Source organism: Strigops habroptila, chromosome 2, assembly GCF_004027225.2.
Source record: "Strigops habroptila isolate Jane chromosome 2, bStrHab1.2.pri, whole genome shotgun sequence".
Taxonomy (NCBI): domain Eukaryota; kingdom Metazoa; phylum Chordata; class Aves; order Psittaciformes; family Psittacidae; genus Strigops; species Strigops habroptila.
Genome location: NC_044278.2, coordinates 83,758,081 through 83,776,635, shown reverse-complemented (window position 1 = coordinate 83,776,635; position 18,555 = coordinate 83,758,081). Strand labels below are relative to the sequence as shown.

Sequence of the window (18,555 nt, the reverse complement as noted above, 5' to 3'; positions counted from 1 at the left end):
AAACCGTGGATCCCTAACTTGAAACCCTCTGGATGATGTACATTCCCAAATGGCAAAACCACAGTTGAAGGGAGTAGGCACTACCCTTTGAACACGTAGGACACTATATAAATGAAAATGGTCTGACACTTATAGAACCTGAATTTCTCAGACATGATCCTCAAAAAGAGATTATTTTTAACTTAAACTATGTTTATTTGCAGTTTAAGATGGTAAAGTTATTATGTCATAAAATAAACAGCACATATCCCGATTAAATATATCTAAGCAAACTCAACTTATGATTAAATTAATTTATGTGTATTTAGAGAGGATTAAAACTGCAGGATATGGGGAACCCATTTAAAATTGAAGCTAAAATCAAATATTCAATAAAAGCATCAAGTTTTGTGAATTTAAATAATTTGAGGATGTATTTTAGGAAACAGCACATATTTTAAACTTACATGATTCATAGGCAAGGGGAGGCAACTTCAGACTACAAATCTTATTGTTGACATTTCCTCTTCTCTAATTACTTTATTTTCTAACTTTAGTATTCTTTCATGTTAATGCACTTCAGATACATTGTGTATAACAGATTGCTTAAGAAGGATAAAAATCAAATCTATTATTCATTAAAATATAATAAGTATTCAGAAGGAAGTTCTGAGTTATTAACTCTGAGTTATGAGTTATTCATAAGTTTACATTATACAACAGAGTACCAACCTGTAACATGAAATTAAAGTGACAACATTCAGCTCATAACAAAACATTTTTTAAATGTTTCATTATTTTAAAATATTTATGTAATTATTTAAACTGAAAAAATACTAAAATAGTAATATAGGGCTATTCTTCAAAAAGTACCACTGTACTCTGAATCAGATGCGTATGAGGCACTCCTCTTTTTAAGTATTCGAAAACACAGAAAAATACATATTTTTCTAGACTGTCTTCTTATACTTACCAAACCTGACATATTTAACAGTTTGGAAGTAAAAGATAAAAATCCGAATTCCACCCTAGAAATGGTAAATAGGTGTTTTGATTGATTGAGATTAAAAAGAAAAAATATTTAGAACATAAATATAATTCAATATATAATATAATATATATAATTCAAATAAACAATTTTCTCCATGGGAAGTATAATATACACAGCACAATACCTGTATATGCAAACTGGACAAGATCCCACAGTGCTTTGGGGTCTATGCCTTCCATTTTGATCTCTTCTTGCTTGGCTTCACAAACATCGCTTGTAAACATGGCAGCAAAGTAGTCAGAGACAGAACTGAGGACAAGTCTGCAAAAAAGTTAGAAACTGGTTGTCATTTACATCGACATATGTATTAAAAATCTCACATACTAAAAAAAGCCCTCAACTTTAAAAAAACCCCCATATTTTCATAGCAATTCTAAACTACCAAGAGCAATATATTATGAATGCATGTAGGCAGCAAAATACAGCATGACATTTAATTCTAATTTGGTTTTGCTTCCTGTGATATGAACCAACTGGCATATTAGCGTATGACTATAAAACAGACACAGAAATTAGGGTTCAGTCTTTCTGATAATTTTCCAGTCATGCAAGTGTCCAACTGTTAACAAGATAACCTCTCAGTTACAAAGACAACATATTACTGAAAAACATTTCATACTTCAGAAGTACTCTTTGCTGTTCTTAAAGGCCTGTTTATAAAAATCTTAACTAACAGCATGTGACTTTACTCAATTCTTTAGCCTTCAGTAAAACTGCTCAGTAACTTCATATGCTATTCATTAAACCATACAAACAGACAAACCCCCCACCATTGTGTAATGCAATATTATTGGTAAGAAACATTTCCAAATGAAAATGATTTCACAGTACTTACAAAATGTGCATGACTTGTTTGGGAATCTGATTTAGATAAATCAAAACCATGGCAAGTACCAGGTATGACTGTCATTACTGGGGCCTTAAGCTAGGACATTCTTCTAAATACCAGCTGTAGTGATATTACCATTTTGTTAGGAGTGAAAATTCACAGAAAATATTGAGCTAGAAATGTGGTACAAGTTACCACTTATCAATCAGTGTGGTATTTGATTGTTTTTGCTCTCTTAGCTCATCCAATAGCAAAGTAAAATATGAAAGTTAGAATTGACTGCACAATTTTACAGTGCTTTAAGCTACTATATTTTACCTGCCAGTAGAGCAGCTTGAAAGCATATATATGATCTTTACTCTGGCTCAAATGATGGGTGATGGCAAATCAGCCATTTCATCAAAGAATATAGCCAAAAAGTTAACTCATTTCAAGGCAAACTTTTACCTTAGGAAGTGCTTCATAGGCTGAATTGAAGAGAAAGGAACTTGCTAATTACACTTAATTCTGAAAGGTGACACCTTTTGAAAATCTTTATTGTGTTCCAGTGTTGAGATAGAAAGTGAAAAGTGAGAAATCAAAGGGATCATTTAATTTGTAATGATCTGCTTTTTTTGTAGCTAAGGCAGCTCCAAACAGTTCTAATCTCAGTTTAAAGGCATGTTGACCTATTCAGCAAGAAAGGTCAGGTGTCTCAGGATGTCACCTTTCTCAGCTACTAAGAATACATAATAAACTCACTCATCCTTGAGAATCATAGCATGTAACTCATGGCTTAAAATGAGTTTGTGGTCCCAGAAAGATTTTCTCCTGATTAAGGTGCTTCTTCATCTTTACTAAAGCTAAATTCAGCCTGATACATTTCTGATTTCTTTTATAATACAGAATATAAGTGATTCCTGTTGTGACTTTTTTATCCTATGATACTTTTTTTTGTTACAGTATATCTCCTTCCATTTTTCACAACTGTTTTCTCACACACCTTTGATACAGAACACCCTTAACATTGTTGGTGCATTTATTAATTAAAAGAAGGAAACAAATGAAAGAAACAAATCTTGATCACTTCTATTCTTTAAGCAAGCTCTAACAATATTTTACCACCAAGTAGAATCTCAAATGTTACTTGGACTGAAAACTCATAGGCATAACACAACTTTTTTCCAAAGATATTATGCCAGCTTGTTAGAAATCATAACGTTTGATTAACAGAAGTTTAATCAAATTTTAATCAATACATACATATATAGCATTCAGCCTTACTGATTTGGTTGATTTGTGTTTTAGGTCAGGGAGACCTAGTACCTAGGATATGGACATAGATTTATGAGACTATTCAAGCGATATCCCTATAAGGTAGTGGTTTGGAAAGAACAGTACTTTAAAGATTATTCAAGTAGAACTTTTAATTGTGTTAAGAAACAGAGTTGTATACTAAGAAACAGTCAAGGAGAGAGAGGAGAATACTGGCGCAAATACAATCGTTGGGATTTATCCATGACCCTAAAAGGTAAAAAGGACATAGCGAGGAAGACGTCTTACTTCATCTGAGGAAGACTACTTACTTCATCCTGAGACCCCTGCCCACGACCACCAGGAGGCACTGCGCAAGCGCAGAACATATGGAAATGACTTTTATACTCATTATAATACGAAGCGGGGATGAGTCATGAATATGTATCAGCATATTGGGAGAGGCGATGCATATGTAATACTTTACAGGATAAATTGCGGGCGAGTTGTGACGGTCTTTGGAACCAGATTTGGGTGAGTACCCCTGGTTCCCGGGGCCTCGAAATAAAGCACCACATATAACCTCCTTAGAGTGGTTATGTGTTCATTCTCTCCGCTAACAAGCTCATACAGAAGCTGAACATTCATTGCTTTGAAATGCAATTTGTTGCTCTGTAGAGGACACCAGCTGACACTGGGTGTCTTTACTAACAGTGGTGCTCTACAGATCTTCTTACAGCAGGCAAAAATTTAATGCATATATATAGAGAAGGCATGATTTCATTAGCAGAACATATACTAAGGTATAGCCATGCATGGACTTGAAAAAAGAAGTAAATAAAAAAGGAAGCAGGCAGTGATTGTCACTTCCAGAACAATTTCGGCAGTACAAACAAAACTAATGTATTTTCTGAGTAAAATCATCAAAGAAGCAAGCTGTAAAACAGATCAACTGTGATTACACCAGGTAGTGATTACCTTTCCTGATGACTGTGATACTCTTCCCTCACCAGTTTACTCAATACAGAAAAAGCTATAACAGCCTTGCAAAAATATAGCTTACAGTGAATTTAATCTAGCATATAGACTATTACCTGCTCAGTACCAAAGATCATTAGAAAAAAATGATGTCTAGACACCAATAAATTTTCTTGAAACCAAATATTGCCCGCAAACTTTAAATTGGCATCTCCTAACTCAGAATTCTGATCTGTAGCAATTGGGATCAAGCACTTCCATGTTGTCCACAATTTACAATTAGATGTCTTTTTCTTTTTTTTCTAATTCAGTCTTTCTTGCACACACTATTACAATTGGCTTTAATATACACGAAGTAGAAAATGGTCTAATTTTATTACAAATAACACCACAATGTCATTTGTACTAAATGACAGCAGGAACACAAATCTTCTTGTTCTGTACACCCTAATGGACTGTGTAAAACTAAGTAAAGTGTGTTTACTGTAAAGCTATTTATTGGTACCTTGGGGAATTTTGCTTGTTGAGATCTTCACTCATTGTTTCATCCATGGTAATTTCTTCTGCAACATTTTCATTTTATTTTTCTTAATCTGTTAATTCTGGTCTTTAGAGTCTATTTCACTTTAATTAGGATCAACATTGAACGTGTAATATCCATTCTCTATCGAAGAATTTGACACTATAGGTACTTTCTGCTTCCACCTGTCATCTAGTCAGCACTTCACATATAGAATTCTTTGCCATCTACCTTTCTTCCTTTGCAGTCAGGACACTGAAAAGTTAATTTGGGCTCATTGCTGCTGTAACTGCCTCCATCATCTGAATTTGTAAGTATGTAAAGAAAGCCATGAAATATACCATGAATTATGCTTGTCCATTCTTGTCAGTGAGTATATAACAGTTAAATTAATGAGAATTGTCTCATACTTTCCATCTGTAACTGTTAGTATTGACAATCTGTCTCATTTTGGAGAAAAACTGAACAGAATTACATGATAAAATTGCTTTTTTTTTTCCTCTGACCATCCAAGCAATATTTATAAACTAACCTATTTGCAAAGGAAAACTGGTCTAGAGCACCACAGAATAATAACAATGACAACAAAGAATCGCCAAACGGGAAACCAGCAAACCCCACACCCCAAACCCATAGACAGGCAGGTGGAATTTTGAAGACTTGATTAAGCCTGAAACAGGAAAGTTTCCTTTGTACCTTTACTTAAACATAATTTTCTTCCATTTTAATCTATTATATAATGCATAGCTGAGAGTATGTGATTTCACCAATCTTCACCAAGTGGTGTTCCCTCTTTGCCATGAAGACAATGCCTTTTTGCGTTTACACTCTCTCCTTTCTTTGTCTCATTTTCTTTTAATTCTTTCACTGTCTCCCAGACATTTAAGTGTTAAATACAGTAAGTGGCTCTTTATCACTTCAACAGTACAAAATGAAACACGAATGTACATGTCATTACATCTCTTAAATTGCCACAATGTTTTTAGGAATGTTACACAGATCTGACATCATCATTTCCACCAAACACAGAATATCTACCACAGCTTTAGTTTTTTCCAGAGACCACAAGTAATGCACATATCACAGCTGCCAGACTTGATAACAAAGTCCATTTTCCAAAACACTGTGGCAGTGTCACTTTTTGTCCATATGTCAGTGTGTCAGTTTTGAAGCTATACTGCAAGCTGCATGTTGAACTCTATGCTCTTTTGAACCAGTAGAAAGATGGAAGGAAATAAAAAGAAAAAAAAAAGGACAGAAATATGAATCCAAGCAATTTTTCAGTATTTGGGAATGGACAAAAATCCTGACGATCACCAAAAAGCGAAGATGAGAGCTGATGAAGGTGTTGCAAATACAAAGCAGAGCTCAGTATTTTTCTCCAAAACAAAATCCACATATTCAGCCATAGCATACATACTCGAATGTAAAAAGACAACACGAACAACTGCGATCCTCTATTGTGGGCTTAATGATTCTATTTATTCACTGTAACTCCACAAGGAAAAGAAGAAACAAAACTTAAAGGAGAAGGAAAAATTAAATTTTAGCTCCTTTGAACTATGAGGAGAAATTTCAGAAACACAGATTAGATTTGATGAAAGTACAGAGATAGATCTGTGAAGTCATTAGAATAAGTGACCGCTTAAGTATCTAGATTTTTTTGAGGTCTGCTTGTCATCATTTTATTCTGGAGCCCCTTTATACAAAATGATACAATAAAGCATAATTCTTAATTTATCTTCACAACTTATTCCTCCATAGAGCTCAGTATGGTGAAATCCTTGTGTGTTATCTTTAACCCCCTTTTTTAATGGCTGCCTGTCAGGTCTTCATGACTCAAGTTATTCTTGGATGGCCTCCTTTGCCATTTTGTTATCTACCTGGTTTTGTTTAGTTTATTTTTATATTCTATATCACTTGCCTCTCTCTCCCCTCTTAAAATAAGAGACAAAAAAAATCACCATCTTAGTCACCCTCCTCTAGGACACACTCCAATAGTTTGATGTCCTTCTTATATTGAGGCACCCAAAACTGCACACAGTACTCAAGGTGAGGTTGCACCAGTACAGTATAGAGTGGGACAATCACCTCCCTCAACTGGCTAGCTATGCTATAACCAGGAGAAGAGTGTGAGGAGGAAGGAATGGCAGAGACAATGTGTGATGAACTTACCACAACCCCTATTCCCCATCCCTCTGTACTGCTTGTGGAGAGGAGGTAGAAGAGTTGGGAGTGAAGATGAGCCTGAGAATGGAGGGGTGCTTACAGTTTCTAACTATCCTACTCTGTTATTAACTGGCATTACATTACATTAATTTCCCCCAAGTCTGCTTTGCACTTGATGGTTATTGGTAAGCAATCTCCCTGTCCTTATCTCGACTGATGAGCTTTTCCATCTTATTTCCATCCTCTTGTCCTGCTGAGAAGGGGGAGTGACAGAGTGGCTTGGTAGACACCTGGCATCTAGCCAAGGTCAACACACCACAATCAGACACAGGTGTTTAGGTAACTTAAGCTATAGATCTCCACTGATTACAATGAGGTTAGACAGATGGCCATATCAAAACCAAAACTCACCTGGATAGCCTACTTCAAATTCTCAGAAATGATCAAAACTCAAGGCCCATTTCTGCATGTGCAAAATCTTGAACTGGTACATACTCAATTATGTGAACTTAAGATCTTTTATGTCTGAAAAAGGTACAAATAAAACCAGAAGAGTTTCTTGTGGAGATCACAGAAATTCCTCTGAAAATATTGATGGCATTTTCAGTATCAGGAAGTATTCTCTATCTACTACTTCTTCTTCTTAAAAAAAAAAAAAAAAAAAAAAAAGAAGTTATCAATCAAGGTTAATATTAAAAGCTTATCTAAATTGCAATGCTGCTTTCCCTCTGATAGCAGGGATTTTTGCTGTTCTTGCCGTTCTGTCCCAACCGTATTACCTGAATAATTTTGTTCTAAACTCATGGATGGTAGGTTGTGCTAATCACCACAGTTTAGATGCAATATTTGACACAGGAAGTTCCTCAATTACAGATATCTGGGAGTGATACATAGGGCAGCTGTACTGCTTATACTGTGTGCTTTCCATGTGCATCTGTTACTGATTAATGCAAGAAAACAAGCTGAATCTTAGGACTACACACTGTGCATTTTACTTCTTTTACCCACTGCATTTAAACTATATTTCCTTCTCTGCCCGGTTCTTATTCCTTTCGTCTCTCCTTTCAGTTTAACTTTCTGAATTCATTTTTTCCACTTTATTGATAACGGGTTTTTTTCTTAAACACCTTCTCTCTATAGTAGCACTCAAAATATATTGAAAAAGATGGTCCTTCCCCTTAGAGAACTAAAAAGGAGAACGTAAAGTAGTTTGTGGAAAGAGTTTTATTAAATTTATCTAGATGATAGTAAATAAAGGCCGTACTACTTTAGAGCTGAGCATCCAAAAAAGGCTTCAGTTGAATTTAGGATGAAAAATTTAAATTTTGTGTTGAAAGAAAGTTTTTCACTTTTCATACAAACATTTGCAGAACGATTAGCCAAACTAAAGCATTTCTTTGTTCTATATGTAAGTGATAATTTTCAAATCAATCTGTGCTACCTTTTCCATCACAGTAAGAATCCCCTCTGATCCTTGAGTATCAGAAAGAACACAAATGCCTATGTTTCTTTGATAGGAAGAGAAATCAGAAAATAAAGGAACTCTTATTTCTCATTATAAACTCAACTATACTTGGCAATATTAAAACATCAACAAAAGTAGATTTCTTGGTTACTTTTCATTCACAATCTTGGGCTCTCACCAAGAGCAATGAAAATCACAAGTTGAGGCTTAACTCTCCACCTATATTTTTTGCATTTTGTGTTTTTATTGAATTTTCTGGTTTATTGTAATTCAGTCTCTGTTGTATAGGAGTGTTTTGTTTTAATTGACTAGGGATAGGTAAATTCTATCCTTATATCACTTTTTTTTTTTTTTTCTCCTCCAGCATTGAGTTCCTGTATTGCTTTATGCACCATTCCTAGTCAGTAACTTATGGCTTAAACCTCTGAGTTTAGAGTTGCCTATAATATTTACTTCCTGGCTGGAAGTTTTAGTGAACTTTCTAGTGTAAATCTTAGAGGTCTATCTGTCATTTGTATTGACCTTGGCTGTTTTCAGCATTTTTGATGTTTATTCAACTGCTGTAGAATACAGTATTTCAAATACAGTATTTAAAAACAATGCAATTCAAGTAAGTTGCCTTCAGGCAAAACAACCAAATTATTTGTGGCAAATAAGTATTTTTAATTTCATGTTGACCTATGGATTATTGCTTGATTAAGAATTTTCTTTTACCTTGGAAATAATTACTGCTCTGAACATGTCACTATAGTTCTGAATAACATTTACTTCCCAGTGGTTTTCTGTTTCAGATGACATTTACTAGCTGCAGTCTAGTTAGATTTCTAGATACGACTGCATTTGGCTGACTGTATCCTGGATAAAAGAAGGAAGTGTCAATTATAATTTGTTGGCTTTATTAATTTGTTTCTTTTCTAACAGCATTGCCTGAGTTGCTTCTATTCCAGGCACTGTAAAGTTGCAATATCTGAAAGAGGTTATAGTCTAAATGACAGGTACAGAAAATGGGAAAAATAGCATGCATCTCCAAAGTGAGTGGAGAAACTACAAACTCCATGTTCATAATATTTTAAAACTAGAGCTATTGTGGCACAGCAGTAACTTCTCTTCTACAGAATAAGTTATTCAAACTGATCACCAAAGGACATAATTGTCGTGGTTTGAGCCCAGCCGGTAACTCAGAACCACACAGCCGCTCGCTCACTCCCCCCCCCCCCTTTCTTCCTCCCCCCGCTCCCGGAGGGATGGGGAGGAGAATGGGAAGAGTGCAACTCCCACGGGTTGAGATAAGAGCAGTCCCACAACTAAGGTATAACACAAAACCACTACTGCTACCACCAATGATAATAACGATTAGTGAAATAACAAGGGGAGAGGATACAATTGCTCACCACCCGCCGACCGATACCCAGCCCGACCCGAGCAGTGATCTGGGCCTTCCGGGTAACTCCCCCCGGTTTATATACTGGGCATGACGTGCTGTGGTATGGAATACCCCTTTGGCTAGTTTGGGTCAGGTGTCCTGTCTCTGCTTCCTCCCGGCTTCCCCTCCTCCCTGGCAAAGCATGAGACTGAGAAAGTCCTTGGTTGGAATAAACATTACTTAGCAACAACTAAAAACATCGGTGTTATCAGCGTTGTTCCCAGGCTGAAAGTTAAAAAACACAGCACTGCACCAGCTACTAAGCAGGAGAAAAATGACTGCTATAGCTGAACCCAGGACAATAATCAAGATATGTGATTAGACAAGAGGGGAAAAAAAGAGCTACTGCTATCAGCAATTAAACCCTTTTTTCTTTTTTTTTTTAGCATGGTCTGCCTTCAGGTCTTTCAGGTCCCTGTGCCTAGTGGCAGGATCTGTAAGGTATCACTCATAGTAGAAGGTGTACTTAGGCTGCAGTTAAGTGAACTGGACATACACAGGTCCTTCGGACCAGAAAGGATATGTTCAAGGAGCAATGGTTGAAGGAGCTCAACAATGTTACTGAAAGACCACTCTCTCTTTAACAGATCATGATAATTGCAGAAGATTTATGAAGACTGGAAAGGTCAATTTCCATGACATTCTCAAGAAGGAATATATGGGTAACTACAGACTGGTTGTATTTTTTTTTTCCCCCCCCCAGAAATAATGAGAATTTTGTTGTTCCTTCTTGACATTTACTTGGTCTATTTTGGCTTTTCACATTTTTCAACACGGATGAGTTAGTTACAAAACGAATAAAACTTCAGTGTCTGAATCTACATTCTTAAACTATATTAAAAAAAAACCAAACTTTTTAAATACATAGAAATATTCCACAATTGGTATCATTTTCCCTCTTTAATATGGATGATATAAACTGGCAGTAATATACACGCATGTAAAATTGGACACCAATCAGAAAGCCTTAGGTTATTATCCCTCCAGTTTTCTTTTTGATGGGAGGTACCTTAAGGCATATCTTGCAGCTCTGGAACACTGAAAATGCAGATGGACAGAAGGATGGTAGCTTGATATTATTCCCTGTGTGCTTGTTATACACATAAAGGAAAGATGTTGGTGATTTAGATAAAAATGGCATCAGACCACAATTACCAGGGGTGCATAAAGTGCCAGATGCATAATACATTTAACGGCAGCAAAAAGTCTTGAACACAGGAATCATGTCAGTTGCCAAGTCTGTGGGTAGAAGCTACTGGGGACTTAGCTGGCATGTAAGTATACTTATCATCTGAGTATGTGAACGCAAGGAAGAAACAGGAATAGAAGCTCTTAGAAAACAAACGAGTAGAAACAAAATCTTAAGAATAAAAAATGCTGAAAGAAGAGGACAAGGACTTCTAGGTTTATTAAAGCTATTAACTGAAACCACGATGTTTCATGGATGCTGCAAACTACCTACATCAACCTGTTATTGTTTGTTAAATGGGATTATTTTCTCATTTATTATAATCACTGGGGCAATTTAAATATTTTAATGAAGACTTCTGTCTGGTTTTAATTTTTAATATTTGAACAATAGCTTTGGATTTGCAGTCTTGCATATTGCATCTTTTTATTTATTATTATGGAGTTGGAATATAAAATATCCAACTTTTCTGTTAAATAGAAAAAGAATAGTCTCTGTGTCCATCTTCATTTAGGGCAGAAAGAATTTTGTAAGGTCCAAGTTGCTAGGATGATTTTATAGCATTCCTCTACATCAGAAAGTTAATTTATGAGTGTAGAAATACATTAGCATTTTTTTTGTTTCCATGCTGGGGAACCATAGTCCTGCTCTGAATTTATTAGCTCAGCAGAGAAATCAGGGCACAAGCAGCAACAGGTCACCCTTAGTTTGCAGCATTATGTAGAGTTCAAATGCAAAAAACCTGCTCACTTGGAAACTCAGAAGTAATATCTATTTTAATCTAAACTCTAGGATCGGGTTTTTATTTGCATACACTAAATCAAAGTCTATAGCTAAGACCAAAATCTCAATGAAGAATAACTATTTTAAGCTCTAATTACAAACCAAAACCAAGCATATTTTCATATATATAGTGGCTGCTTTAATGCCAGATAATCTCACAGAATTTTAAAAATCAAAATGTCATCATCATTTTTATACTAATACTTATTCTTATAAGTAATTAAGATATTTTTTAGTTGATACAAAGGTACAGATCATAGGAAGTCTGTATTCAATATTATTCTACTATAAGTGTCTGACAGACTATGACTGATCAGAGTATCATGATCTTAAGCTAAAATGACACTGTGTTCAAGTGTAGCTGCACATCTCATTTCAGAAATTTCCATTATCCTCACATATGAATAGCATCACTGCAGGGAGAAATGTTTGGCACACTCATGGTAAGTTTGATAGTTGAGTGCTTCTAGAATTTTTGAAACCTGTACAAAAAAAAAAAGAACCACCTTTAGAGGCCCAACATTCAAATATCACCTTGTGCAGCCACATAAATTTGTGGTGTTTAAAGCAAGAAGAAAGCAGACATAAGGAGCCACAGAAAACACTGTTCTAAGAAATAAGCAAACCCAAAACATTTACTTTTCTAGTTTCAATACCTTATGCTTATGTCCTACCTATGCGCAGGTATCTTGCGATTCCCAGCAATTAGGATAACGTCACAGAGTTGCTGTTGCTTCAGGTAGCTCTCCATCTTTCGGAAGGTTTGCTCCGCATGGTGAACAGCTTGGTAGAATTCCTCAGAGCTACATGAATCCATGTCACAATGGGGTGGCAAGGGGTGGCTGGCTCCCGACAGTCTGTAAACCACAAGAGAAACTCCACATTGATAAGATGTGACCAGACATAATCACAGGCTTCCAGAATCTGACATATGTAAACAATGCATCCTTCCCACTTCTCATCACTAGAAGTACAAGAAAGAAAAATCTTACTGCATTAGGGGGGACAACTGAAGTCTGTTAACACTGAAATGGGTTGGTTTTTTTTTTTTAGCATAGACATGGAAGTAATCAATTTCTTTATTCTTTGATAAAGTTATTAAAAATATAAATATGAGCAACCTAATCTAGCGGAAGTTGTCCCTGCCCATGGCTCAGGGGTTGGAACTAGATAGTCTTTATGGTCCCTTCCAACCCAAACCATTCTATGATTCTATGATTTTAAGAAATAATGGAGAAAGTAATCATATCTTTCCACTGAGTCTAAGAGTGCTTAATCTAGTTCACTTCTTCAAATTCACATTCATTTTACACCACCTGGGAAAGAAAAATAAAACTCTAATTGACTTAATTTGTAATCAGTTGGGAATATTTTCTTAATGATAAATACATACCTACTTTTTAACCAAAAGGCTCATTAGCACAAAGTGAATTTAGCCTACGAAGATAATGATGTCTGCAATTCAAAAAAAATTAAAAAAAAAAAAAAAAAAAAAATAGAAACACAAGAAAAATTTAAACATTTTTGCATTATATAGCCATATGTTCGTACTTAAAATTTACTCAGTTCAGTGTTTCAAGTTTGGACTTTTACTGAAAATCAGAAAATGTGTCAGCAAGTACTAGCCCTTGAGGAAACTAATGTTAGTATTTCCCAATAATTCACAACACAAATGATAGCCTTTTCTTTACAAATATGTCATGAGATTATTTCAAATGAAAGCCATAAGATTTTTATATATCTTGTAATGCTAAAAATTAAGGATTTCATGTATGAGGCTGATTATTTTATTACTTCAACTAAATATATATGAAACAGCTTACATAATCAATGAACAAGCAAAGGAGAACATATTTTAATCCAGCATATGAAACAATATTATCAATTACTTCAAACCAATGTGATTTTATATATATTCTATCAAAATATAAATATTAAGGAACACATAAGAAACTTTTATACTTTACAGTAATAACACAATAGTTTCATTGCATGAGGTTCATTACATTTAGTAGATACTATATTCTAAGAATGATACCAGTAGCCCTATAATAGACCCAATCTGCACTCCTGGTGGTAGAAAAAATTGAAAAGTGTATTAATATAATAATTAAATAATTATAATAATAAATTATAAAGACAATTAAAAAAACATTTTAAAAATCAGTTATTAAAAGGAAAAAAACTTCAGTATTTTATTGACTCTTTGGTAGATTATAGTACAGTTCAGAAAACAGTATTTCTTTCTGACATATGCTAGTGATTTACTTCTGAATTCGTTTTTGTCCAAAAAGTGTTCCACGTGCTCTCCTACAGTCATTATACGAAGGTCTACAGGTTTAAAAGGAAAGGCTGGACCATCTTTCTTTCACAGTAATTGCTAGGCTTCACAGAATTCCTTTAAAGTATCTAGAAGCCTGCATAATAAAATATGGCCTGCAGATAATTTTACAGGGAACCAACACAGTTGCCTTTGTATCTTACCCCACCATCTATTCTGTGCCACATGCTGGTATTAATTTAAGAGAATGAGTTACCTTTCAAAATTATTACCCACAGCAACTTCACTTGCATAGCATTAAATTGGATTCTGAGATATCATCAGCTGGCTTAAACTGATCAATATTGCTATTGATATGCTGGTAATGCAATACTGTGAGCCTGTCTATAGGAAACTGAACTGGCAAAACTTTATTAACCATGATTCCTCAAAAGAAACTGACTAGTGATTTAGAAAGGAACATTTCTCTAATCCTGTTATAGTAGATCTTGTTACATAAAGTACTTTATGCTAGGTGTCTCTTGCAATCTCCTGCTAAAGGATAAAACAAACGTATTCATTCTATGAGTGACATAATCTGCCATGTGTTCCTATCCAATCTGGGCTACCAACCATGTTGATCAGAAATCCAAGTTTATTTTAGTATATTTGGATGATCGACAAAGGTTTTCACATAAAACTGTAATGATGGAGCTAAGCTCATTAGTATGGGTAGTGGGTAGATATTTCAGGTTTTTTCTTTCATTTTTTTTCCTCACTTTGATGGCAGCCCTACACAGACTTCTTCAGTTTTATTGCTGAAGAATTAGAATGACAAGTAATTTACAAGAAATAAATCAGTGCCTAATAAATGAGGTTTCTGGGGTCAAACAGACTTATTTCTTCCCTTCCTCCAGGGAATTTGGAAGTGACAACAACAGCAATTCTGAAAACTGAAAATAACAGGAATGAGCAGATCTGAATGAATTCATATTGTTTGTTAATTCAGAAGTTAAGCCTAAATCAGTTTACACCTGACTAGATAGGGTACTAATCCTGCCTCTTCTTGGCTGCCCTTTTCAGGTCAGAAAAAGAGAAGTACCCTGACTGAATTTATGCTAGTTCTATTATGTTAGATTGGGCTGCAATGAGCTTAGTCTATTTTGCTCTTGATTCATTAGACAGTGTATTCCACAAATTTTGCCCTCTTTCCTGTTTGCCATTTATAAACAACACTTTCCACCCTCAAACTCAGCAGTATATCTGTAACTTAGCAAGTCATTAAATGACTACTACCCAAAAGCAGGCCCCAAAGGCCCAGCACATTTAAATTATTATCCTGAAAACTAGCAAGCAATAAGCTTAGTAGAAGACAATAAATTATTCTTTTATTTATTTTCTAAGAAAGCCCAGACAAAAAGTCTGCTACTTGCCCTATTCAGGAGGTACCTCTTTTTCACTATAAATGCTCTGTCTGCATAACCAATGCTTTAAATTCCGTCAGCAGCTTGTTAATGTAGGAATCAGCTAAAGAGCTTCAGCCAGAAAATACCAGTTATTTTCTAACAGTTCATGAAAGCCATGTATAGGTACTTATGGCCAATTAGCGATACGAAAATAAACTTTTTGCATATATTGTTGATTGCGTTCTTCAGGAACTCCAGCGCAATTCACCTGAAGATTCTCTGATTATTTCAAGACACTTCTTAGCACTCATGTACCTCAAAATCCTCTAATCATTGTACAGGACAGACTCCAGATGGGTTATTTCAATAATCTTTCTCAGTTGGCAAGTGCAAAACCTGAGCTTAGTGTGGGAATTTCAAACATTCAGGAGCTGTTCAGACTAGAATATTTTTTATCTTTAAATGACTCAATTAATAGTACAGAAATAAGGAAACCAAACCTTTCACAGGATTACAACAATGACACTGAAGGGTGATACTACAAGATGAGAAAACTAAAAGGCTCACAGAAATTATCAGCATTGAAAATAACCAATAATCTCAAGGGTTTCTTTATGAAATGGCAAACCAGGATGCATATCACATTAAAAAAAGAAAAAAAAGAAAATGAAAAAAATCCACTTCAGCAACATTGTGCAGGCTAATTTTCAGTTTTCATAATTCAAAAGAGAAATGTTTTAACAAGAGCCCAAAGGTGTTGATGAGAAAATTCAGGCTTTGAGCCTTTATGGATCTTGAAACAGTGTAAACAGAAATAAAAGCTTAACTCTTAGCCTCTACAGCATCTGATTCCATGGTGCTTCTCCTTTCCTAGAAAAAGCACCTTGATTTGCACAAGGGTGCTATTCTCTAATCACCCTCTACTTGCTCCAAAATTCTTTGAAAAAAGAAAAGGTAAAACAGCAAAATCCCCGTAAAGTGTTCTCATTCTTCCCTTAATTCAACAACCCTTAAAGTACTTACAGTGACAGTAATGGCAACTCTATGCAGAAAATTGTAAGGAAAAGGCATTCCCACCAATGGTCTCCTAGGGACACCTTAAAGACCTTCAGCCTTTCTGTCCAAGATTAGATTTATTTAGGTATGAATGGGGTTTTTGTGGCAAGACAAACACGGATTAATCCTCAGAAGGTATTTTGGACAGACTAGGTAGTATCCTATGATTATGTAGGTATCTGATTTGCCATGCCCTGTACCTTGTACAGTTGTTCACATTTATTAATAGTAAGACCATACTACTCAGACTTGATTTTTGCTCATTGACTTTACACACAAATAAGCTTTAATATAAAGAATAAAGAAATTAAATGCCTTATCTTACAGTAATGCTATTGGAGAGTTAGTTAACGAGAAAATGCCAGGAAAAAACGGACCTCATATACAGGTTTAGCCACCTGTATCTCTTTTCTTAGGAAATGGGAAAGTTATTAGTAAAACTGCCATTCTTGAGCTGCAAAGGTCTGAAAACAGCAATAGCAAATAACAGTAGGTAAAACTATACCCTAAATAAGTTTCAAAAGGAAAAAAGAAAAAGTACTTTGAAATAGAGTTGGAGAATTTATATTACTTGAAACTACTGCATTTCTCTGAGTAAACAGAGGCTTAGATTAGAAATTTTTCCATTCTGGAAATGGTATTCATAGAGATGCAGAAAACAGCAGAATTTTATCACTATATAAAGCAGAGTACTTTATAGAGTACTTAGGTATTTTACATACCCAACTGAAATACGTTTCTCCTACATTGCACTGAAGCCCTGGACTCAAATAAATAACACTGTAATCAGAAAATGTCATATCGTTTCATTGTTACTCGAATAGTAGATCCTGCTGTGTTCAACTTTTTTTTACTTTTCGCTTATCCAAGATTAATTATGCAAAAGTATCCAAAACCAGTTCAATGTAATTTAGTGTATACTACTGGTTATATATCTAAAGCAGATAGTCAAGAAACAAAATATGTCCAGTTTGCCAGTGAAAAAAGACTATTGCTATTTATAACTTGCAAAAGCATATAAGAAATATTCCATAGGTAAAAATGGAAAAGGTCTTCACACAATTGCTTATTGAATGCTTAGAAATCAATAACCTGTGAAATTACACTTACCAAATTAAGATGGACTGTGGAAAGTCATGGCTTTCATTAGCAATCAATCACATGCAAAAATGCAAGAGAGAGAGTTTTATAAAGACTTTAAACCATTTTCTTATAGTGACACCAGGGGCGAAGTTCTGTTTGTGATCAAAAGGTATGCTTTTCACTCTGCTACCAGCAGTTATATCTGCAACTAAAGGCTCTGCCCAGAGTGTCAGCGGGTTGCTATAAATTTCTTTTATAAAAGATAAAAGTAGGTAGAAGTGACAGATAAAAAAATAATCAGAATATTAAACAGGACTTTTTAGTGACACCAGTTCAGCTCAGAGATGCATTACTGCTGTCTGAGGTTCCTTTTCTATGCAAAAAAAAATAAAATTAAAAAATTAAACCGAGTCCAGTGCACATTATAAACTCATTGTTCTGGTTCTATACATAAATTTGCATAATGTATAATTTACAATGGTGTTCCCTCCTAAATGTAATTTGTGGATTAAACTACTTGTAACTCATTCTTTGGATACCATAAGGCAAAACTCAGTCAACAGGACACCTGTGTGCCTAGCAAAAATATGAATTATTCCTCTGTTGTTCCATGTATCTGTGCATCTTAAGAATATTACCAGCCTCAAGAAACAAAATATTAGCTACCAGTTTATTGCATTATCTCAGGCATACTGTTTGAGCAACCCTTCAGAAAAATACAAAGGACAATAAAAAGGGACTGCTGTACTTCTATAGACAAGAAATATTTGTCTTGTTTAGTAGATGACAATAAAAAAAAAAAAAGTAGAGTTAGAGAAAGTTTGATCAAACCATGATTTTTTCAGGTTACCCATAAAATATACAAAGTGAGGTTTTTGTTTGGTTCAGTTCAAAATACTCGCAGTTGGAATTTTTATCTACAACCCTTCACCCTATAATTATCTAACCTAAGCTACAAGCATAGACCTCTATACTGTCAATAGTAAGAAACCAGCACACATAAAGATTCCATAGCCTCCTGAAATACTCTTTAAGTTTCAGACCTTTTCAATTTTTTTTATTTTTAATAAAGGTTTAAATAAAACTAATTCAATTAATGAACAATTACAGAACAAAATCTCGTAATTGTGC

At 34.8% G+C, this 18,555-nt stretch overlaps 1 protein-coding gene across 2 annotated transcripts in view; it reads right to left on the bottom strand.

The window, feature by feature from the left end:
* Positions 1-18,555, bottom strand: part of KLHL1 (kelch like family member 1) — a 207,727-nt gene that overhangs the window by 137,068 nt on the left and 52,104 nt on the right. For both annotated transcript variants that reach the window (XM_030477140.1, XM_030477141.1), the window contains exons 2-3: positions 12,294-12,476; positions 1,155-1,291 (exon numbers count right to left, since the gene is read on the bottom strand). In XM_030477140.1, the coding sequence (XP_030333000.1) occupies positions 1,155-1,291; positions 12,294-12,476 (320 nt within the window). The remainder of the gene's footprint in view (positions 1-1,154; positions 1,292-12,293; positions 12,477-18,555) is intronic.